The 23,713-nt window shown below is 45.1% G+C and overlaps 1 protein-coding gene across 1 annotated transcript; it reads right to left on the bottom strand.

Moving 5' to 3' along the window:
- Window positions 1–18,195: 18,195 nt before the first annotated feature.
- LOC119172884 (cuticle protein 10.9) lies at window positions 18,196–21,685 on the bottom strand. Its single transcript, XM_037424026.2, has 3 exons — window positions 21,656–21,685; window positions 19,736–19,867; window positions 18,196–18,552 (listed from the first exon to the last, which is right to left on the bottom strand). The coding sequence occupies exons 1-3, from the start codon at window positions 21,683–21,685 to the stop codon at window positions 18,196–18,198; spliced, it is 519 nt and encodes a 172-aa protein (XP_037279923.2).
- Between the last annotated feature and the right edge of the window lie 2,028 nt (window positions 21,686–23,713).

The raw sequence follows: 23,713 nt of genomic DNA, 5'->3' as shown, positions 1-23,713 counted from the left end.
GTAAGCAGGAATCGAACCTACGACCTTCGAATTACGCGTTCGATGCTCTAACCACTGAGCTATTACAGCGGCACTCCCTCCATCCACTTTTTTGGGTTTATCTGTGAATTTTAGAAGTAGGAGCGACAGTCAGCGCCATCTATAGGCCAAACAACGAGTGTGAAAACACTCTTATGCGCATGTTTGGCGTCACGTAGCACGTGAACTTATTATGAGCGGGCAGCTGATTAATTGTCCCTCTTATACAACCTAAACACACCAAGTCTGCCAGTACGAGACCCTCTGCCAGTACGAGACCTATATATATATATATATATATATATATATATATATATATATATATATATATATATATATATATATATATATATATATATATATATATATATATATATATATATATATATATATATATATATATATATATATATATATATATATATATATATATATATATATATATATATATATATATATATATATATATATATATATATATGCTTCTCTATCCAGAAGTTAGAGGAGCACTTCTTATGTCACGTAGAAAACACGGCCCCTAGAGTGAAACTACTTTCATATCCGGTATGACACCCGAGACCGGACTGTGTTTTTCCACTTCATTGTCAAGAAAAGTTCGCAAATTATAAAAATGCTCTCACGAATCGCATAAGATACAGAGCTGAGTAAAAAAACGATGAAAACTTAAAGCGTTGGTTCCTTTTTGATGCTTAACAGAATCAGATGAGCAACTTTTTAAAAGGGAAAGATGGGCCAGCTGGAATTTCAAGAATGGCATATTTCAGCAGCAAAGGAAAAGCTTAAAAGACTGAACAGAGAACAAATGGAAGGACAGTTAGAACGCTAGAGCTCAAATGAATTGGCAATTAGACGATTGCAAGGCGAGAAAGTCACAGAGCACGCGAACTAAAGAGAGCCTTAACAAACAATTAAAAAGTCAATATGCTTAGTACGGAACTGTCTATCAAGAAACAATGTTTCCTTTTTTTGCGCGGAACGATCGCCGCGGCACTCATTGATCAATTTAGCTTAACAGCTATGCAATGTCTTTCAACAGTTTTTCTGCATTATAGTTACTGAGGGCACTTATTTGGTCAAAGAACGAGGAACACCTCGAACGTCTGTATAGGGGAAGCAGTTGACCCGCATCTTTAGGTTCTCATTCTAGCGCAGGAACAGTCATATTAGATGATTTCATTTTAATCTCACGAGCTAGCTTTTATTCTTTTTCATTTAACGTTATGTGGTGCGCCATAGCTGTCGCTAGACAAACTTTAGAAACTTTGTATACTATTGTCCACATTGATATGTTACAAGAAACATTTATAAATTGACGTACAATGTCGAACAAATCTGAAGTGAACAAATTTTTATATACAAGCCGGTAGAAGAGAACGTCTATTTCACTTTACCGGGGAAAAATGTCCGCTATATGAAGAATACACCATCGTGGGATCATTAAGCGCAATAATAATTTTTTGAAGTACAGGGTCTGAATACAATGTACATATGTTTTTTTCTGACGGGACTGTGCGTGGAAGCGCGCTCGCAATGCGCGTGCACTTCGTTGGGATATGTGACGTTCCAGACGCACCAATCGTTAGTCGTGAGTGAGTGTTCCTTCAGTCATGATGGCGTTTTTTAGTGGACCGCTGTCGGATGACTCGGAGCGAGCTCAAATGGCAACGAACGACTGAACAGTGGAACGACATTCCATTTTGGGTTGGCCTTACGATGACTGACTATCAGGCGAAAAAAAAAATGCCCCCCCTTTTCCCAAGAAATCGTCATTAAATGCAAATGTATTTGTTGTGCCGAGAGAGGGTACCGTTGCCGTCAGACTTTCGGCTTCATCGACTTTTGCCATCGACTTGAGAGGCGCCCAGCCATTGAACGGTCGAGAGGGAGGCGCGCGCTTCACTCCATCCGCTGGGATAGTGGGGCGGTGGCAAGTCACGTTCAAGTCACAGAGGTGGGGGGCTCGGGTTGCTAGGGGCGAGGACAACAGAGCACGTCCGCAGCTGTTGCTGACAGATGCCGACACTGAAGCGTGGCATGAAGAGGGCACCGGTTGCAAGGAATGCGCGCGCCCGCAGCTTTTGCTATGAGAGAGGGTGGTGGGCGGATCTCGACGGACGCCTGACATAGCCTGACTAAGAAATGCATTCGCAATTAAAACGCCATCGCCCGCATTCACTGGCTTCATTAGAGCACCGATTTGGCACTAGCAGACTAACTTGCAGACTATTTCCTACCTCCAAAAGTGAAACCCTCCTTCAAAGGGCATCACGATGGGAACCGCGTCACAAGTTTTATGATGTATTATGTAGTCTTTATCACCACCTTATTAGGTTGTACGTGTGCCCCAAAAAACCATTTGATACTGCCTGCTGAGTAGCCTTCTAGTCGTGGATGAGCCGTGGACAAATTTGCGTCGATGCTCAAGTAGTCCACTCTGCATAACTTAAACGTATTGTGACATTACCCCTGAAAGAATATTTTTCCGAAACTTTCCTCATATTTTCGTACAAACCATATATAGATCAAAGATCGGCTTTAGTGAAGTCATTAGTACTAATAATGTCTTCACCTCAAATGTGAACATCCGTGTGCATGCAAGGCGCAGTGGCTGAATGGAACGCTGTAACTGATGGTACGAAGCCAAGGGAATGGCCTAAGATTCACAGCTCCTGAAAAATGTCGCTTGTGTTGCTGCTTTGTCTTTCTTGCAGCACCAAGTATTAAAGAATCTCTATAAGTTGAATTAAACAAACGCAAATGGCGATGCATATATGTGAAAATTTTACTTTCCTCATTCCGTATAATGCTTATCTCCTGGTATGGTTGCTGCGAGTTCTGACCATCAGCTCACACGGAACATTTTTCTTGCCTTCCTTTTCCACAGAGAAGAGATAGAAAGCGTCATCTGTTGCAAACGGTATCGAACAAGGAGAAAAGCGAAAAAAAAAGTCAACACAAGACAACGTTGCTATGAAACATTCTGCCCAAGGCGGATCATTTCCGCCTTAGTGAACTTGAATAGATCCGACCCCTTTGACCGTGAGAAATCCGTTTTTGATACGACTCTGTTTTCTTCATTCTAACCGATTGGGCTTCCAGCCCTTCCTTTTTAGTTGTCCCTCCATGTTTTTCTTAGCTGCGTGTCTTGAACGCAGAATGAAAGACGGAGCAGCTGAGTCATGTCAATGTTTTTCATTACTGTTGCTCGGGCGCAGCCGATTTTCAGGCATGCCTTCGTAACAGCAGCTAACACAGGTACGTGACTGATAAGGACTTGATGTGTCACGACAGACTAACTATAGCAGATTTCACCCTTATAGCTTTCGCGAGAAGGGATAAGAACCCCGCCTCCTCCCACATCTCCCTTCACCGAGCTTGGCGAAAGCTCTAGCTGCTTAATTAGACTTGCAAAGTGACCGAAAAAAACGACATGATTGTAACAAAAAATATATGACCACAATTACTTAGTCATCACAACTTTAATGACTTGGTTGCAGACTCGAACGTTCTGGGTTTGATCTCGACCATTTAGGTCGCATTTCGATGAAGGCAAAATGCTGGAGGCCAATGTGAGATGACATTGTGATGTCACTTGTGATTTCAGAGCACGTTAGTGAACACCAAATGCTCTTAAATCCCGGAGGCCTCGTTTATGGTATCTCTCATAGTTATGTCACGGTTTTGAGGTCGGAAACGTCAAATAATATTATTATGCTTTAACAGATATGCAGTATTCACCTGATCATCATGGCGTCATTATATGACGTCGCCGTTCGGCCAAGGAAGTATAGGTGATGGAAATCTGGAACAAGTTTATCACCACGCGAGACGCAGAAAACTTCTGGGGGAGGTTCGGAATGAATCATTGAAATCGACTTATAAGAAAAAAAAACAGGTAGAAGGAGAACAAGGTGTTGATTTTCACCTCACTTTCGTCCTAGCCGAATGCACAAGGCATGGTATTAGTTTTTTTGAGCAGCTATACTTTATTCCAATTTTTTCAGTGAACGTTTTGCACAGAGTCATAACTTATTAATGCTACGACACAACCAAAATCACTTGCCATGGTACATCTATAAAGCTGCAATGGCTGTTCGTATACAACTTACAAAACGTGCAACTATGAGCGTTCTAATCTTTCTTTAGAAAAGATTCTTTGTTTCAGTCATCTCTACGGGGTCTTGTTCTATGCGACCATGTTATCTTTTTAGTCATCACAATGAGAGTGATCTTAATCTTGATTACTAAACTCAAGACTGGCATACACAATCTCTAGTCTAGAAACACCGCCTTTTTCTAATGAACGGCACTGACTAACAGAAATAAAAAAAGAAAATGTAATCATCCGAGCGTCATCTCTCAGCACACTGTGTAGAACACTTGATCTACTGGCATGCCTGCACTGAGGGAGGAACGCCTGTTGTTTATCTAAGCACTCAAACTCATCTCGTCAGCCACTCGTAACGCACCCAGCGACGTAGTATTTTGTAACCATCGCTTTCTCAGTGGAACACACAGACCGCACCCGAAAGCACCAATAGTGACCGCCCAGAATCCAACGCAGCACACGCGCCTTCAATTTTGTAAGCGAGTGCGGGACAGGGTAGTCTTCAGAAGGTAGCATGAGGAATAGTATGTTACATGCCTCTGGACGGGGTGCCGGTGCCGTAGCGCCGCTGCTCTCAGCAGCGGTTGTGGAGATAAGAATACGCTTGTTTGGCGAAGCGCTACCTTTACTTTCCTATCTGGCAAGCACACCTGGCGTAGACTTAGCGCTGTTTCGAGCAAAAAAAAAAAAAGATAAAAAAACACCCATCCATTCCTGCTAGCTACCGAGGCAGGCTGTTTGGCGGCCGCCTCTCTATGTTCCTCTACTGTTCACGCAGCCGTGAAGGCAATTGAATAATGGCTCTGTTGCATTCAATCTTACACTTACTGCCTGTTCAGCTGTTTCTTTCCCTTGTTGTTGGTATGCGTTTGTCATTTCTTTTTTTGTGCCTTAGTGGATGGTTCACGCTGAGTGTGCGCGATTTTTTTTTTCGCTTGCCCAGAAAACTTTATCGTGCTTTGTAACGGTTCTTTTGTCTTATGATCTACCTTTCTTTACTCTACAGCTCCTCGATTTCTGTCTGTATTTACTTACCTGCCTATGACGTGCTTATTCCTAAAGACGAAGACCGTTTTTTTTTTACTAGAAGTGCAATCCGTATGCTTGGAAATGATTAAGATATACAAGGGGAGAGCTGTGAGTGCTTGTTGTGTATTTTCTTTGGTGCTCCTATCACATTATTCACTACAAAGACGCTCACTCCGTATGCCGAAACATTTACAAAGCGCATAGTGAAAAAATGACAGCACTTAACTTTAGAAAACAATCGAAGCGAAAACATGGCTCTTCCTGTACTAGTAAATATGGTCTTGTTTCAACAGTGTAACTTCCCAAACGGACACCAATACAATACACCACTCGTAGTGAGTTATTTAACAAAAAAAATTAAATGATCTCTCTAACCATCACAACATCAACTAAACATCAGAACTCGCACTTATCTTTAACATTTTTACTATACCTCTCTGGAATCTGGCAGTATGTTGAAAGCAGACGCACTCTGTAAACTTGCGTTTCTTCACATCATGAAAGGAGATCCGAAATCCTTTGCATGCAATATGTCTTATGAAATATACATTGAAATATCAGACAGACTATTGTGTTCAAGTCTCAACTCATCAGCTGCTAAAACTGTATTGGCATACATAGTGTGACGAGAATATTAATTTCTGGTTTCTGCCTTGACGTAATATTCATGCTTCGTTACTTGAGAAGCTACGAAAACACTAACTAATTATACAAAGTTAGGTCACAAACAGTCCAAAGTAATAAGTGCTTTATGCGACTAAGCACAATCGTTAGTAGCAACTGGCTCTCAACATTCATGATCAATCGGTACCTTCGCGCAAAATATCGCTCGGAACAGTTTCCGCGAAGCAATTTTTTTTTTAATTTATTGTTAAAGTGAGCACCACTTGAACTTAACTTTGTGTGTGCATAATGCGTGTTTGAGCCAAACATTAGCGAGCAGTATTAAAACAAGTACTTTGGAACTCACATGGTAAGACCATTTAGGCATCGAATGAATGGTTGGATGAAAAACTTTATTAGGGTCCTGAAGGATTCCACCCCCGTTTTATAAGGGCAGGATCGTGGGCAGCTTCCACGTAGGGACGGGGAGGCCTAGCCTCACCATTGTATCGTGGGTATTCTGGACAGCCTTGAGTTATGTGAGGACTGGACTCGTGAGCATTAAATAAAAGGCATTTTCAGAAAATGCTTGATTTTCTCTTTGTAAAGAGGGATACCTCCAGAGCATGTGGTTATATGCTTAGAATATTGTGCTGTATACCAGGTATCACGAAGCTGTGCATCTAGTATGATAATAAGCGGGTATGTGCTAAAAAACTTGCGGAAGCCCCACTACCTACAACTCGTGCACTAAATGTAATGTTTGCCTAAAAAATGTCCGATAAGTCTTCGATCCATCCTAAAAAAATCACGGGTACCGCGGGTGGAGAACCGAGGACCAGGAAAAGATGGCAACCAACCTTGCTACAGCAAAGTTCAAGTCAAGTTCAACCTCATTAAAGCAACTTTCTGGGTAGACACAACATAAATAAACAGGAGACCGATAAGCTTCGCGGTGTGTCGAGCTTTGCGTGGCTTCGTGCTAAGCTTTCGGTTAATTTTTGAAAATTCCATTTTATTCCTAACGACCAAGTGAGAATGGGTAGCCATTGCCAATACATGGCGTCAACGCCTTTCATTGTTTTTATCGCTGTAAGAAACGAACGTGAATATGGTGAACATATAAATCTTGTTCGGGGCAGGTCACTACGCTTTGCAAACTAAGCCGTTTTTTCACCAGAAATCAGGAAGTAAGAGGATAGTTTCGTCCCAGTTGTCAAAACTATCAAAAACCTCCATTATGATAGAGTGAAGCGTCAAATAATAATAATAATAATAATAATAATAATAATAAACAAAAATAGCATGGCTTCCAAAAAGTCGTGCAAGGCTGCGTCATACACCAGCTGGCGGGCACGCCTCAGCTTTTCTTGTTAATCATCTGCTCGCGTTCATGGTGCGTGTGGCTGTTCATGATTATAATAATTTTTCACCTACGACATGCGGTGAACCTCGACCATTATCGCTCCGGTGTGAAATACTATAGCACTTATTTGCCACTGAAACTGGGAAAATCCCCCCAGGTTTCAGCTGCGTGAACTATACGTGCAGAAACTCGATTGCTCAGTAAACTCGTGCCGTTTCTTGATGGTGATTGTAATTTTTTATTCAATACACACGAAAAGCCACGACCATAACAGCTCTACTGCGTAATTTCTATATAACCTGTATGTGCCACAGCAATTGGGAAAGCCCAGTGCGTTTCAGCTTTTCTTGTTCTTGAACTTTCAGATTACTCGGGTGACTATTGAGCATGTGGCTGTTCATAATTTTCTATCCACGATGCACGGAAAGCCTCCACCATAACAGCTATGCGGTAATAATAATAATCTCTAGGGCTTTACACGCGAGGATCACGATATTGCCGCTTGGCCGCTAGTTACGGCGAGCGCAAGCCATGGCTGCCCGCGAGAATGGAAGACGATGTTCTGGGGCAGCGCATGCTCTGGCTAGTTGTTGTCGATTATTGAAGCAGCCATCTTGCCAGTTTTCGGAACGTCTCCCCACCGGCTCAGTACTTCCAAGTTGAAGACCTTTTGTAGCACGTTACAACTGGTGGTGCTGCTGGGTAACCCCCAGCCGAAGTTCCAAACGCCTCCAGGTAGCCCTGTACCTGCTGTGACAACACCTGTTCACCATTCAAGCCGAAGACTCTGAGGACTATCTCCTGAGGATGGACCTCTTCCCGAGATGACGTCTGTCACACCCGCGAACGCTAGGGAAGGCGCTGCAGCCTCCAACGCACAGGAAAAACTGCAGCCACGCCTCATACGCTGTGGAAGCCACGTGTGCCGAAGGTGTTTCACGGTTCCATCTTGGAGGATGTCGAAAACTGGCTGACTCAGTTCGAACGGGTCTCGGATTGCAATGGTTGTACCGACTTCGAGAAGATGAGAAACGTGTATTTCAGCTTGGAGGACGGCGCTCGTACTTGGTACGAAAACCGTGAGCCTTTTCCCTCGTGGAGCGTCCTTCATAGATATTTGCTGGCACGTTGGGCCAATCCCGATCGCCGTGAACGAGCCGAGCGAGCGATTCAGTCGCGCCACCAAATGCCGAATGAAATTGTCATGATGTACGTCGAGGACATGACGAGACTCTTTCGTCGAGCCGACCCCGACATGGCGGAAGAAAAGAAGGTCCGTCAGTTAATGCGAGGAGTGAAGGAGCAGCTTTTCGCTCGCCTCATTCGCAGTCCCCCAAAGACCGTGGCGCGATTTTTGACCGAAGCCACAACCATGAAGCAAGTGCTGCAGCAGCGCTCCACTGTGTTCGCCCGGCAAGTGAGTGCCGCTTCGTCAATAGGTCAGATCGGAGGTGCGGCAAGCAACGTCAACATCGAATCTCTCTGTGACCTCATTCGATCGGTGGTGTGCGACGAACTACAACATATTCAGTGCCAGTCTCAACCTACTGCGTGGTCTGTTTGCAGCCTTGTCAGAAACGAAATACGACAGGCTCTCCAAGCGTCGCCTTCCAGCTATGTCCCACCTGTCCCGACGGAGCCACATCGTGCATCATACTCAGAAGCTTTCAGCCGATATATTCCTGCTTCACCGCGCTTCATTAATCGTATGCCTCAGGATGCAGTTTGCTGCAGCCAATTCAGCACTTCGAAAATCGACAGCCGCTTCCCAGAGAATCCGACGTATGACGCACACCGGACAGACGACCACTGGGTTATCACTGTAGTGAAGCTGGACATGTGTACCGGGAATGTCCCTGTCGTCGCTTCGGACTACAGGGTTTTGCCGTCGATGCACTACGGCCAAGATTCAGCGAAACACCAAGAGCTATTGAAAATTACCTCTCACAGCAGCGCATGCCACTGCGGTGGCAGTCGTGGTCTCCATCCCCAAGGTGATCTTCTAAAAATTTTCGGAGCCTCCCAGGGGTGGCGCTCGTGCGCTCGCCAAGTCCTAGGCGGGAAAACCAATGACAGCGGCCTTCGGGAGCGAGGCCACTGACACTCGACGCAAGCAAGGCCTCCCACCGACGCAAGCATGGACACGTAGTGATTCCCCGACGAGAGCGACGAAAGCCAGAAGCAGATTTTGTTTGGATATACATGTGGTTGTTGATGGTCACCACGACGTTAGTGCATTATTGGACACAGGTGCGGACTAATCGATCATAAGCGGGAAACTAGCAGCGCACATAAAGAAAGTTGTTACGCCTTGGTACAAAGCACAAATTCGTTCTGCCGGCGGGCACGCAATCGCCGCCATCGGCATGTGCACTATCAGAGTGAGCATTCGGGGACGTACGTTTCTCGCCAGCTGCCTCGTACTTCATGACTGTTCCCGAGACCTAATCCTGAGAGTCAACTTTTTGCGGGAACACGGTGCTATTATCGATCTTCGAGAGCGCATCGTGGCGTTTTAGACAGCTGGATCCTCCAATAAATCTGACAACATCCGTGACAGCACGTTTCGCGTTTCTGCCGACAGCATCACGTTGCCTCCATGTTCAAATCCTAGTTGATGTGGTGTCTTACAAGTTGCGGGATGGTGAGGTTGTCGCCGAAGCCAACTTGACGCTTTTGTTCGCGCTAGGTGTCTGCGCTGCATGGAGCCTCGTCATGCTTTATGAGGGACACTCTGCCCTACTTGTGACTAATTTCAGTAACGAGTACCGACCCCTGTTTCATGACACCGCCATCGCTTTCACCTACCCTATCGCAGACGTTTCTGAATGCTTCGCATCTACATCAGCTGACGATGGACTTCGACCGACACCAAGCGACGTGACTTCACTACTTGCAAAGTTGATGTCAACTCGACCTTCTCGGAACGACAATAGACCGAGGTTCATGAACTGTTATATCAATTTCAAGAGTGCTTCGCATCCACCTCGAAGGTTCTTCAGACACCGATCACCAAACACCGAATAATTACGTATAACGACGCCTCGCCCATAAAACAACATCCTTACCGCGTTTGAGCAAAGGAACGTGACGTGATAAATGCTCAAGTTGAACAGATGTTGCAAGATGACATTATACAACTTTCGAAGAGTGCCTGGTCATCTCCGGTAGTGCTCGTGAAGAAAAAAGATGGATGTTTGCGCTTCTGCGTGGACTACAGAAAACTTAACAGCGTGACTAAAGAAGACGTCTATCCACTGTCCCGCATCGACGATTCCCTCGACAGACTGCAGCAGGCCAAATATTTTTCATCGATAGACTTGAAAAGTGGCTACTGGCACATCGAAGTTGATGAACGAGATCGTGCAAAAACCGCCTTCGTTACACCGGATGGCCTATATGAATTCAAAGTGTTTCCCTTCGGCCTCTGTTCTGCACCTGCGACATCCCAGAGAATAATGGACATTTTTCTTACCGGCCTAAAGTGGAACACGTGCCTAGTTTATCTGGATGATGTCGTTTTTTCTGCCACCTTTTAGGAGCACCTGAAGCGTCTGAAGAATGTGCTGGAAGCGCTCCGCTCTGCTAACCTAACACTGAAGTCAGAAAAATGCCCCTTGGGTTACAAGGAGCTTAATTTTCTCGGCCATGTTGTCAGTGCAGATGGTATTCAACCAGACCCTGACAAAAGTACCGTCGTGGCCCCGTTTCCTGTTCCACGTGATAAGAAGGCAGTACGTCGCTTTCACTACATCACGCGTACTATCGCCCCTTTATAGCCAATTTTTTTAGGATTACTGAATCGCCCACTCGGCTCACTCGTGAAGATGTTCCATTCGTCTGGGAGGAAGAACAGGACGCAGCTTTCTCTGAACTACGGGAGCGTTTGCAAACACCACCAGTCCTGGCTCACTTTGATCAAGACGCTGATACTGAATTTCATACTGACGCCAGCAACGTGGGTCTTGGTACTGTCCTCGTACAGCAAAAAGAGGGCACAGAGCAAGTGATAGCGTACGCTAGCCACACTCTTTCCCGCGCCAAGGTATACTACTCCACGTCAGAGAAAGAGTGCCTCGCTGTTCTATGGACCACGATGAAGTTTAGGCCATACCTTGACGGACGCCACTTCAAGGTAGAGACCGACCATCATTCGTTGTGCTGGTTAGCCAACCTACGGGACCCGTGTGGAAGACTGGCACGATGGAGTCTTTGTCTGCAGGAATACGATTTCACGATCGCTTACAAATCAGGCCGCAAGCAAGAAGATGCTGATTCAGTATCCCGTGCACCTGTTGATGGTTGTGGCCACGACATCGAGGTTTACGGTGGTTTCCTTGGGGCCCTTACTACAACAGATATGATTACGCGATAGCGTGCGCACGATGAACTTCGTGCAGTTATCGAAAACCTTGAAGGACGCAACTCTTCCATACCTCGACGTATTTCTCGAAATCTGTCGTCGTTCTGTCTGCGAGATGGGGTCTTGCATAAGAAAAACTCCAACGGCAATGAGAGAACCTATCTTCTAGTTGTGCCAACTGACATGCGTGATGACATTCTTCTTGCCTGCCCCGATGAGCCCACATCTGGTCACTTTGGTTGCTCTCGAACTCTCGCTCGATTTCGACAAGCGTACTATTGTCCTAAGCTTTCTGCACCCGTTAAGTGATACGTGAAAAGCTGCCGGTAATGTCAACGCAACAAATTCCTGCCACTGAAGCCCGCGGGGCTTCTTCAACCAATAGAACCACCCAGAGCGACGTTCAATCAAATAGGGATGGATTTACTGGGGCCCTTTCCGCTAACATCTGCCGGCAACATGTGGATCGTAGTTGCCACCGACTATTTGATGAAGTACGCCGAAACAAAGGCACTACAACGCGCTACGGCTTCCGACGTCACCCAGTTCTTTATGAACCAGATCATTCTTCGACATGGCGCCCCGTCGAGCGTCATCACAGACAGAGGAACAGCATTCACGGCCCAGCTCATTCATGACGTATTGAAGCTCAGCTACACGAGCCACCGCAAGACCATGGCATATCATCCGCAGAGCAACGGCTTGACACAGCGACTCAACAAGACCATCGCTGACATTTTATCCATGTACGTAGATGTCCAACATAAGACCTAGGACCAAGTGCTACCGTACGTCACATTCGCGTACAATACTGCCGTCCAGGAAGCTACGCGATTCGCGCCTTTCCGTCTTCTCTATGGACGTGAGGTCCAGACCATGCTGGATGCAATGCTTCCGCAAAATTGCGATGCTTTGATCCCTCCTAATGCTGTGCAGCTTACCCAGTGCGCCGAAGAAGCACGCCAGTTAGCATGCCTACACATTACGCACCAGCAGAGTACAGAAGCATGCCGCTACAACGCTCGCCATCGACAAGTTGAATACCATCCAGGCGATCAAGTTTGGATGTGGACTCCAGTCCGATGTCAGGGATTATTAGAAAAAGTGCTCAGTCGCTACTTCGGGCCATACAAAGTCTTGTGACGCGTGAGCGATGTGAACTACGAGGTAGTCCCTGACGGCGCCTTCTCGCCACGGCGATGAAGGCACTCTTCGGAGATCGTGCACGTAGTACGACTGAAGCCGTACTTCACGCGGTAGTGCGACTGCGCATGAACCTTATCGCTGTTTTTGTGTATGCGCGTACTTGTTGTTGGTTCGCCCCGACTTTGCCTTTGTACTTTCCGAGCATCAGAGCTATGCCTCTTCTTTTTTTTTAAAAAGGAGAATAATGCCACTTGGCCGCTAGTTACGACGAGTGCAAGCCATCGCTGCCCGCGAGATGTTCTGGGACAGTGCATGCTCTGGCTAGTTGTTGTCGATTATTGAAGCAGCCATCTTGCCAGTTTTCGATGCGTCTCCCCGCCGGCTCAGTTCTTCCAAGTTGAAGACCAAAGATTTTTTGTAGCACGTGACAATACAATCAGTCATGACCTAATGTAGAGTCATGACTTCATGTAAATATCAGTCGTGTAATGTTAATTATTGCGTCATGACATCGGACTGTAGGCGCGCCTGTAGCACTCCTCACCTACCAAATGTGACCGCAAAGGCTCGGATAGAACTAGCATACGACCTTCGGGCCAGCAACCGAGTGCTGTAAGCAGCAGTACCACTGAGGCTGCAAACTACTCAACGCGCACGCCCAACCTAGAGGGGTTTAAATTTATGTCCGAACAAAGACATAAACGATGCAGTGGATCTCTCAAACTAAATTCCAACTGTTTTCGCACACCTTAACACATGGAAAGCCAGGGGCCCAAGTCCAGTCGTTCTGAGAAGCACGTCAGCGCTTCATTCTCAAATCGCTACGGATTACGAAGTTCGTTGCTTTCGGACTTCATCACTTAGGAAGTAGGGGAGGGAGCTTCGATGAAACGTGATCGCCTAATGAAGAACCCTGCCTGTGCAGATGCTGTGAGAGACTTCAATCGCGCGCAGAAAGGGCGGACGAAAAATGCCATACATGCAACGCCACCGTGGGGCTCACCTAGGAAGCGGCTATGGCACACACTGTACTTTGCTGGCGTTAGGTGGCACAATATGCCAAAAGAAGCCTCGGCGCCACAGTTGAGAATACTTATCTGAATTTTCATTTTTTTTTCTTGTTTATTGAATCGCTATGCCTCGTTCTCTTATGTTTTGCATACAGCACAAACAATTCTGAAGCAATAAGCAACAGCTATGTGCTGTTAGGGGGAGGGGGGAGCAACTGCTTTTTCCTGCCCCGATGGTGCGCACGCTTATGTATACATTAGCCGAACATCATTTGGACACGCTCTCTACGAAGGCAGAAAAGGGGTGTTCAACCAAAAGTTATTCTTCTTATAGCGTGGTCCATGGGAAACATTTATTTCTTTGTTATACGCTATGTAGGATGGGAAACATTTAGTGCATGTTATATCTATGTAAGAGCTTTATTCAGCTTTCCTTATTACAAAATTAGCACAGGCTTGTACAGATATATACTAAGGTGTTTAGGAATACAAGATTAAAAACGACTAAGAGTACTAAGTACTCTGCAGCTGGAGAGCAGGAAGTGGACAATTAAAAAGATCGTTGAGGTTTATTGAAAGACATACTGGACGATTTAAACTATACAGCACTCTACCAAAGCAGATATATATGTAAGTGGACCTGACGACGACAAATAACATCAAAACGTCCGATTAGGTTGTGTTTGTACTGGAGAATATTTTTTAATACTTATAACGCCCTGCAAATGGGAGTCAATTGGCGTAGAAGCGTCGCCGCTACTTCTTTCATCTGCCCCGCCGCGGTAGTCTAGTGGCTAAGGTTCTCGGCTACTGACCCGCCGGTTGCGGGATTGAATCCCGGTGGCGGCGCCTGCATTTTCAATGGAGAAGAAAATGCTGTAGGGCCGTGTGCTGAGATTTGGCTGTGTGTTAAAAGAAGCCCAGGTGGCCAAATTTCCAGAGCCCTCCACTACGGCGTTTCTCATGATCATATGGTGGTTTTATGCGTTTACCAACACAAATTAATCAGATCCTTACTTTATTTATTTACGGATTTTAACACTGATTGCTTACTTCCGTGAGATACTGATAAGCATAAAGAAAAAAAGTACACAAAAGTTCAAATACTTTGTTTGATGAGCTTGACTTTTAACACAATACGGCTAAAAGTCACCGAACTGCCTCAAAAGCGATTGATTCTTTTTTCTTGTTGAAGTGAAGTCAGTTAAAAAAAAAGCAGCAGCAAGGTTAACTGCGGCTGTCTCCTAGACAGAATTCGACGTATCGAAGGAAATCGCAAGCTATACCACAATATGTCAGTTTATAAGGATAAAATTTGGACACCGGCCACGTCAGAAACTTCAGCCTTGTGAAAGAACAATTTGTGCTTTTAAGGAAAATTAGAGGCAATGCCGTAAACTTTATTAAGAAGTAATTAATCTATGCATATGTAGGCCTTTTTTTTACGGCATAATGAATGCCGTCACCGTGTATTGACCAATACATAATTGTATTTGTACGCACTAATTTCGTATAAGTGCAGCTGCGACCATGATCGTGTATTGCGAATTGATACATGTCATAAAGGAACCAATAAGGACAGAAAATTAGCAGGTTGTGATTCCCTCTGTTCCCTAGACAGTTACACTACAATGTCACCATTAAAAAGAAACGGTCGAGATTATGAACCGTGGCCTCAATGAAGAAACCACGACAACGTGCTTGCATGCGTGTCCGTTGCGGCCATGGCCAAACCAGGCACGTTGGAATGCGCCTGGTTTCTTTGGGCGTGTTTCTAGTGAAGCGCAAATCTGGCACATTAGACATGAAGTAAATGCAAACTTTGCGGTCACCATTCACTTTGATGTCGCTACCATGTGGATTTCGTTGCCACGTGTAATTTCATAAAACCATGTAACTATGCAAATAGGGTGCTAAATCACCTCTAAATAATTATCTAAACCTGTTACGTTATTCAGATAATGCACGCGGGAGCCATTTCAATGAGGGAACCTTAGCTGCCTCATGAAACGCGCAAATTAACCGTAGGTATCGACCAAATTTCCGGGGGACCGGTGTCATAACATGCCATGCCTGAAATCATGACGTTGTTACGTAACCTCCTTATCTTTGCTCAGGACGTCATGACACGACCTCTCTTGGGCAAGAATAGGTTGGTCACCGGAGCCAGTGCAAAACTAGGTGAGGCAAAAAAAAAAAGCTCGTGATGCCTGAAAAATTACTTTTGATAAATGAGCGATCATTTTGGTTAGTAAAAAGGTAAGCTTTATGTTTGTGAGGACGCCTTCAAGGATAAGATTAGGTTTAGCTATAGCTCACAAATTAGTTTATAAGATAAAACTCTCTATTCTGTTGTTAGGAATAGCGTCCTTAATTAGAACATTGTTGCGATTCACAAGGACTGGACAGAGAAGAATATGACAGGACAGGTGCCCATCCATTCCTATTCTTCTCTGTCCAGTCGTTATCAATGTAACGCAACAATTTTTTCATTTAGCGTGTATAACCAATTAACCGTACCACGTGTTATGATAGGAGAGACAACCTATTCGAGAGTTTCAAATTTGCCGCGAGAACACCTAAAATATTGGTGTGTAGTGCCATCTGATGATCAGTAAAGCCAACAGAGGAAACGCTGCTTTTTGAGCTAAGAAAGAGAGGGCTCTGAGCTGTCGGCTTTTTTAGAGTAACTCAATATGGCCATATAGGGTTACTCTAGGCTTTTTATTCGCACGTGAAAACATAGATAATATCGAATTGAATATTCAGTCGAAATTTATTCATCCTTTGCCAGGCTCACAAGTAAGACTCATCGATCACATAGTTGATGTAGCCCTCGTCGAAAAATCGCATGGAAGGGACAATAATCAAAGCCGTCATACAGGAAAGCGTTTTCTACAGTAACTCTCATTTAAACCGCACCCATGGGCGGCCCCTGGTTAGTTATTACCGGTTGGATTGATCAGCTTAACATCATCAATGCTTAAGCAGGTGAAATTCAATGTATCTAAGGGAGCGTTGTGGACTGGTTGCTGTAGTCTGGTATGTTCATACAGGTTAGATACAACTGCTATTACCCGAGCTGACACTCCCGCCTTCATCAAAAGGGCTATGTCATGATCCCGGGGTGGTTGTGGTGACTCTGAGGCACAAGTTAGGAACGTTGAACACACGGCGCTAAGCGGACCACTATGCTCCGTAGCGGTCTATATGCACAAATTTCGTGTAACCTCGTTCGCGAGGCCGCGAAAAAAGTCCGAATTGTCCGAATGCCGAGTTAATATGGTGTAGAGGAAGCAAAAAAAGAAGTGTCAATAAATAACTGTACTTACTTTTTGTTAGTGATTGGGTGAATCCAGTAGTTACTCTGCTCAAGAGTTTTTTTTTTTTTTGTCCATTGTAGTGTGGCTGTGGCTCAGGACGCTCGCGTCAATGCGAAAGTGGCCGCAATTTTGTCGTGCGGACAGCACACCGAAAGGCGCGCTTTCATCACTTCGTCTGCTTATCTCCGGAGCGGTGGTGGGCGTGCGCAATGGAATACCTCCATTGCGCACTGCATTGCGCACGCCCACCACAACCACTGCACGCCCACGCGCCGAATACCTTTTTCGCCCCAACACTGGTCGGTGACGGATCGTTCTTGCGCAGCTGAGTGTAGCACGCGAATTTTATGATAGCATACGAACCAACTCAGAAGATCTTCAACAGCTTTCACGATGTCTAAGTTTTGTGACACTGCGTGCGTTGCTCCAAGTAGAAACAAAGCTACTGAGTTACGCATCAGCCTTTCCCAAGGCTCGTTAATAAGCGCCACTTCCACTAGCGCTGTTTTGTGGCACTTCACGTTCGGTGCGCTCCGATTATCGTCCGAATTAACCGGCTTGTCACGGAATATGACCAAATTTACGGGTGTTTGATGCCAATCAAGAGCGCATGACGTGACCACAAAGTCCGTTCTAAATTAGCCGATTGTCCGAATAAAGGAGAGCCGAATCAAGCAGCTTTTGTTTTATATGTTGTTCTCATAGATCAGTGCTTTTTTTAAATATCTGTGGCATGCCAAATGAGAAAATTAATCTAAAACCTTCAGTGTCATAATATCATGATTCTTTTCAGTGCCCCAGAAAATTGAAAGCACTGCTATAGGAAGGACGATATGGCATACGACTGATAAAGCTGTGCAACAATCAAATAAAAAATGGTATATGTTTGTCTAACCTGTACAAAATTATGTATGCAATGCTGTTATAGGTGTCACAAGGCTAGTTTTGTGAATGCTATCTTACAATGCATTGGTTATCATGAAGCCTGCTGGTTGATTTGCTATGTGTGGTATTCTCAGCCGAATCAAGACGAAAATAATATTGAGGCAATATATTACACCTTTAAAATATTTATTTCATTTTGAATACGTATAGTTTCTAAGGAAAGGCCCAAGTTCTTCAACGGCTTTCTTGGCTGTTCGATTGACTAAAGAACAGTGTCAGAAGCCGCAGAAGTTATTCAAGTGTACCCTATGTCACGCAATCGCTTATCCAGACCAGGAACCACCATAACCGAAGCCTCCGTAGGTGGATGCGCTTTTATAGGGAGCCGAGAAGGGCGAAGATCCACCGATGATACGGTACTGCCGGCCAGCAGGGAGGGGGTTGGCGTTGTACTGGGTATCCCCGGTGGCACCAGGGGCAGTTCCGGGCTCGTTGGTGTCGACCTTTGCGCGGAATCCACCAGCGTCGGCGATGTACTTCACCTGGCGATAGATGCCGTTGGCGTCCGAATACCCGTACGTGCCTGTCTTGGAGTTAGAAGCGTCACCCTGTTCCTTGTGGTAAGACTTGGTGCCGTACTGGTCTTGGTTGTCGTAGCCAAAGCTGTACGGTTGCGGTGGCTGCATAGGAGACTATAGTTTACTGCTACATCCTGTATTCATCTATGAGCAATGCAAGCAAATCAATAACTTATTTTGAAGGTTGCCTTCGTGAACCCTGGTCTTTTAAGAGTTGTTGTATTAGGATTAGAGATGGCTGCCCACCGCTCAATGTTTTGCAAGAGAAACATTGCATTGCGTCGCCGTGTTGCTTAATTTAAGCAGCTACGACTCAGGCTGTCTTGGTACATATTATTGGCAATTTGTACTTATCAAGAGAACAGCTGCACATTTATTCTGAATTAATTATTTGGTTCCGTAAGGGTAACTCGAACGTTTCCTTGTGTATGCGCACGACATTCCGTTACTCTTCATAAACGGAGACAAGGATGATTTCAAGGGTTCTTTTAAACACATATATACTTCCACATAAGCTTCTTTTTGATACACTGAATCTTTATTAGAACATTGAACAACGGGGATACGCATTATCCTGTTTCAGAGCAATGTTTATTCAAGAACAGCACTGAGCTTTCCTTCGTTTCGAGCGCAACGATCGCTTCTGCGTAGTGTCTATTCCAGGTGTTAGAGCTCCAAAAATAACTGACATATATTAAATGCTTTTTTTTTTTACAAAACAAGTTATATTCAGGCTTGTTTTATGTCTTTTTTTTTAGACACGACGAAGCATGTGATACGGCTGCGTTGTAGAAGGTGAGTTTTCGTTTCCTTTCAATTAGGAGAGCAGTGATTAATCTCTGCCGCAGTGAATGTTGATCTCCGTCTCGTGGAGTACTAGTGAAGCTCTATATTTAGTGCCTATGTCATCAGATATGGTGCTAATAAAGTGAAAACGTGTTTACACTGCGAAATGCCGCTGCTGACAGTAGTTCTCTTTAAGAAGACGTACTAAAGCACGATCCGATTATATGACCTAAAGAGGTATATAACGACCAGCTTTACGTCGTTTTAAATTTCATTACTATTTATGCTGATTCATAAACGGTAATCTCGTGCACAACATGTCATCACTGTTTTATAGCTGAGCTTGGATACAAAGAAAACTTAGATATGTTACAATTCGGTGCATCAGTTGTTTCACGATTTCCGTATTTTATCAGCTTCACATAGTTGCCATCCAGGTGTACGTTCTTTTTCGGTGTTAGTTTCTACTACGCCTCCAAATGTATGTAAATCTACTCACGTAATACTGTTCCTGGCGTGCTAATGTGGCGGCGAAAGAAGGGCTGTAGGCTCCGCTAAGCCCACCGCCAAATCCACTATATCCAAACTGACCACCGGCCATAGCCAAGGGGATCATGCAAAGCGCAAGTGCCTGCAACGAAAGGACGCAAGGTGTGTTTGAACCCGAAATTTTGTTCGTTGGATCTCTGTTCATTGTTATACAAAACGAGAAGCAAAATATATCTCGAAAAGGTGAACTGAAACATTAGGTAAACCATTGACGTGGTGTTAAACGTGTACTTTCCATCAGCGGAGCTCATCCAAATTTAGTGGAGACAGTTAAATGCGCACAACTGCACAATTTAATCCATGCAAACGAACTTCAATGGAATGTCATCTATACTGCTGTTCACCTTTGCCAGAACGTCATAAAATAATGAGTACATAATGCCACTTTTGTTTGTATACGCTTCTCCTACAGTTGTCTGGCTGAGTGTCTTCAAGGAGCTTATGTTATATTACGGGGTGATCTCATGAATCAATGACGCATAGCCGCGTGAATCACGGTGTCTAGCGTATGCAGCAGTAGTGGAACTTTGATTGGCCGTTGATATTCGGATTTCCGCCAGCGCGTGATTGTATATGTGGAACCGGTGTTTGAAAAACGTTTTGAGTACCTTCCTAAGAACAGGTCTAGGTGTCTGACAGGATATTTAATCTGGCTAGTACATGTGGTATGCTAAACAATTTTATGTGCCCAAACAAACCCATGCGGAAGGTTTATTGAACACAGACGAAACAATAAGGTACATTCTGTGTTTGTAACTTATTTCTACTTCCTGATTTGAGACAACAAAGGATATTTCGAGTTTCGTGATTTATGCAAGTTCGTGCTACTTCGTGAAATGGCAAGACTTAAGAAATGAGGAGTCTTCATGGTTCTTAAAGTAAACGCCGTTATTTCAAGATGGCTACCAGCAGTGACGGAAACGCTTCCTTGCCATCTGACTGACTAGATCAAGCGATTTCGGCAAGAATGGCTGTATGAACTGATGCGGTACTTTTCAATACAGGTACAAGTGACTATAGATGCAAAAGAAACTAAAATAAATCATTCACTTACGTGCGTTTTTTTTTTGTGCGAACGAAATGTGTGTCAAAGTTAATTTTTTGCTTTAACTTTGCGGGGTGTATACAAAATTTTGATTTTTCAGTAGGTCGTAAGCTAGACAGATCTGAATTGTGCGCTGCCATAAGGTGAAGCAGTGATTAAAAGAGAAGTGATAGTGATTCGCACTGGTTAACCTTTGAGTCTGATCTCAATTAACACAAGCACTGCGCTTTTCGATCCTACTTGGGGCTTCGGAGTGCTTGAGGCTGGTATTGACGGATGTTGTGCACCAGGTGCGCCAGTGACTCGCATCTAAAAGTTTGAAAACTGACATACAGAGTCTTCAAACTAAATACTGCAATTGGGCAAATTTTCAACTGCGAAACTGTATACACTGCACTGAAGTTGCGAGCGCCATAAGCTGACGCTACGCCACGAAACCGCAATAACAAAGATGCATATTAGCTTACGTTCTGTTCTCTCGCTATGGCTATCGTCATGTCATACCAACTAGCCAAAAATACCAGACTTATAAGTTACCTGTAAGGTTTTTCATTGCTATTCTCACGAAACGGCGGAAAACTTCAGTGAAATCACATCCCATCGGGGAAAATCGAAAACTACCACTATGCATTTGTAAATGCTATCTCGGGAATACCTTGGCTGCCTATTCATTGTATGATCGTATTTTCACGTTCAGGTTTTCAACATGCATTGCAATCAGTAGGTGTACAACTAACATAATAAGACAGCCTCGACAACAGGTGTATGCTCTAGGCATTCCTCCATTGCAGTCGTACCAACTTCTTCCGAGCTAGCTGTACTTACCTGCGTGAAGAGAGCGGCCGCCGAACACATGATGGGGGAGGGAGCGAGTAAAGCTTTTCCGCACGGAAACGTTCACGCACAAGTCCGCAGATTCTCACATACAAGACGTGCTACCACAGCGTGTCGTTCGGTCGGAGCGTGCACAGGGGTGTAGAAGGCACGGAGTATTACTGACGCTCTGCAGCACGGTCAAGCATTTTATACTACAATTTCTCGGCCGCTATGTGGTCGGTGCTTGCGTGTGGCCTCCTTGAAACTCGATTTGTTTGTTTTTTTCCTCGGGCCTCACGCTTCTTCTTTTTCTTGCTGTTGCTTTCTTCATTGCCCCAGTGACTTTCACCATGGCGTTACGCATTTCTTTCACTACTGGCTGTAGCACCCCACATCCGACAAATGTAACCGCCATGGCAGATATCAAACCTGTGTGCGACCTTCGGGTTAGTATAACCAGGCGCAAAAACGCTATTACGACTGAGTCTGCCAAAGAGTCATCCTCATCCTTAACCTCAAAGGGTGAACTTATAAGAACTCACGTCAGCCCTATGGTCTTCGAAAAAAGAGACGAAAAATGCTGGGTATTCCTTGTACTAAATTTCAAGGGGTGCTACGCAGTAGTACGAAGCGACTGGCTCCCAAACCGTAATAGAAAACGCGACTTCATTTTGCGGTCATGCCGAATTATCTGTTTTGTCGTCCCTCCTGAGCTCTGTGTCTTGGGCTTTCTCTTCTTCCCTCCCGGTGTCACGCGTTCTAATTGCTCCATTCCGGTTCAATTTTTCAAGATCATCCGGGGCGGGCCAAGGTGAATCGGAGGCTTCGAGCAAGAAAATCTTTTGCGCAGGTCGATTCACACCAGAACCGTTGGCGAGCCGGTTGGAGCAAGCGCGCAAAATGTTATCTCTCCCTGGTAATAGCTCAAGCACTCTGCCCATTTTCGATGACGTCGCTGGTGCCATGTCTTATTGCAAGAGCACTACATCACCAACTCGGAGCTTTGTTTTTTGGACATGTCGAGCAATTGTGGGCCACCTACAGCAATAGCAAGTACGCTCGCTTCCATCTCTTCCAAAGTTCTACTGTTAGACGCTAGCGATGACGAGCCTTTCGTTGCAGATCAACGAATACGTAAGGCTCGAATGGGCAGACCTGTTGTGGCAATGATGTGCTGCGTTTACCCAGCCAGAAACGCGATGCAGTTAAGGGCTGTAGCTCATTAGGCTCACTTTCAAGATAGGTGAGGGGCCTGCTGTTAATCGCAGCTTCAGCCTAACACAGCACCGTTCTGAGGCCTTTCGCGTTAAGACTACTGAATCCGAGTGATTTATTGAGCACAGTTTTTGTCGTACGAATGAGGCGCTACCACCATCTACCCCACCATAGAGTGCGTTCTGCGATAAACATTCATTTTATCCTGATCTCCGCGGGGTACTCGCGAAGAGCAGTTAGCGCAGATTTAAACCGTCGAGCACAGCTCTGAAACGTCTGGGCGTTGTCAGAGTACACAATTGAGGGTACACCACGGCGTGCGACGAAACGACGAAAGGCGAGCAAAGTTGTGGTGGTGCTCATGGCTGATGTTAGCTCAAGGTGAATAAGCTCAAGGTGAACTCCTTCTTGGACCGCTTGCTGACTTAGCATACAGCGGCCCGCAGTAACCAAGCCCAACGATCGTGAAGGGGCTGGTTTCCCTAATTGTTTCGCGAAGAAGTTGGGCCATGGGTGCTGTCTCCACTGTAGTTTTCCAGCGTTAGGAAAATTGAAAAATCATCATCTTCACGATTTGATGCCCTCTCAATAACCAGAAACGCTCTCGAAGCTCAGGGAGGGTTGCTTCAGCACCACTGTGAATCTTACGCATATGTGCTGCCAAAACAAGCAAGCTGGTGAGCTTAGGGTCACTTGACAGTAAGATGGGGTGACGAATGTCCTGTTCAGCGTGCAGCTCTTGCAGTCACCCACCGACGCGAAGTAGGCCGTCCTCATCCATAAACGGGCACAAACCCAGTAGAGAAGATGTTGAAGGTAATGGAAGACCTTTCTGCAGCGCCTGGACCTCGG

The sequence above is a fragment of the Rhipicephalus microplus genome, chromosome 4 (genome assembly GCF_043290135.1).
Source record: "Rhipicephalus microplus isolate Deutch F79 chromosome 4, USDA_Rmic, whole genome shotgun sequence".
NCBI classification, from domain to species: Eukaryota; Metazoa; Arthropoda; class Arachnida; order Ixodida; family Ixodidae; genus Rhipicephalus; species Rhipicephalus microplus.
The sequence above is the reverse complement of the archived record's forward strand: the minus strand, read 5'-3'. Positions and strand labels throughout refer to the sequence as shown.

Bases quoted from the DNA above. Each gene is read 5' to 3' on its own strand.
- LOC119172884 (XM_037424026.2), bottom strand. From the start codon at position 21,685: ATGTGTTCGGCGGCCGCTCTCTTCACGCAG. The intron at 19,868-21,655 runs GTAAGTACAGCT...CTTTCGTTGCAG, and splicing joins CGGCCGCTCTCTTCACGCAG to GCACTTGCGCTTTGCATGAT. The intron at 18,553-19,735 runs GTGAGTAGATTT...TCTCCTATGCAG, and splicing joins CACGCCAGGAACAGTATTAC to CCACCGCAACCGTACAGCTT.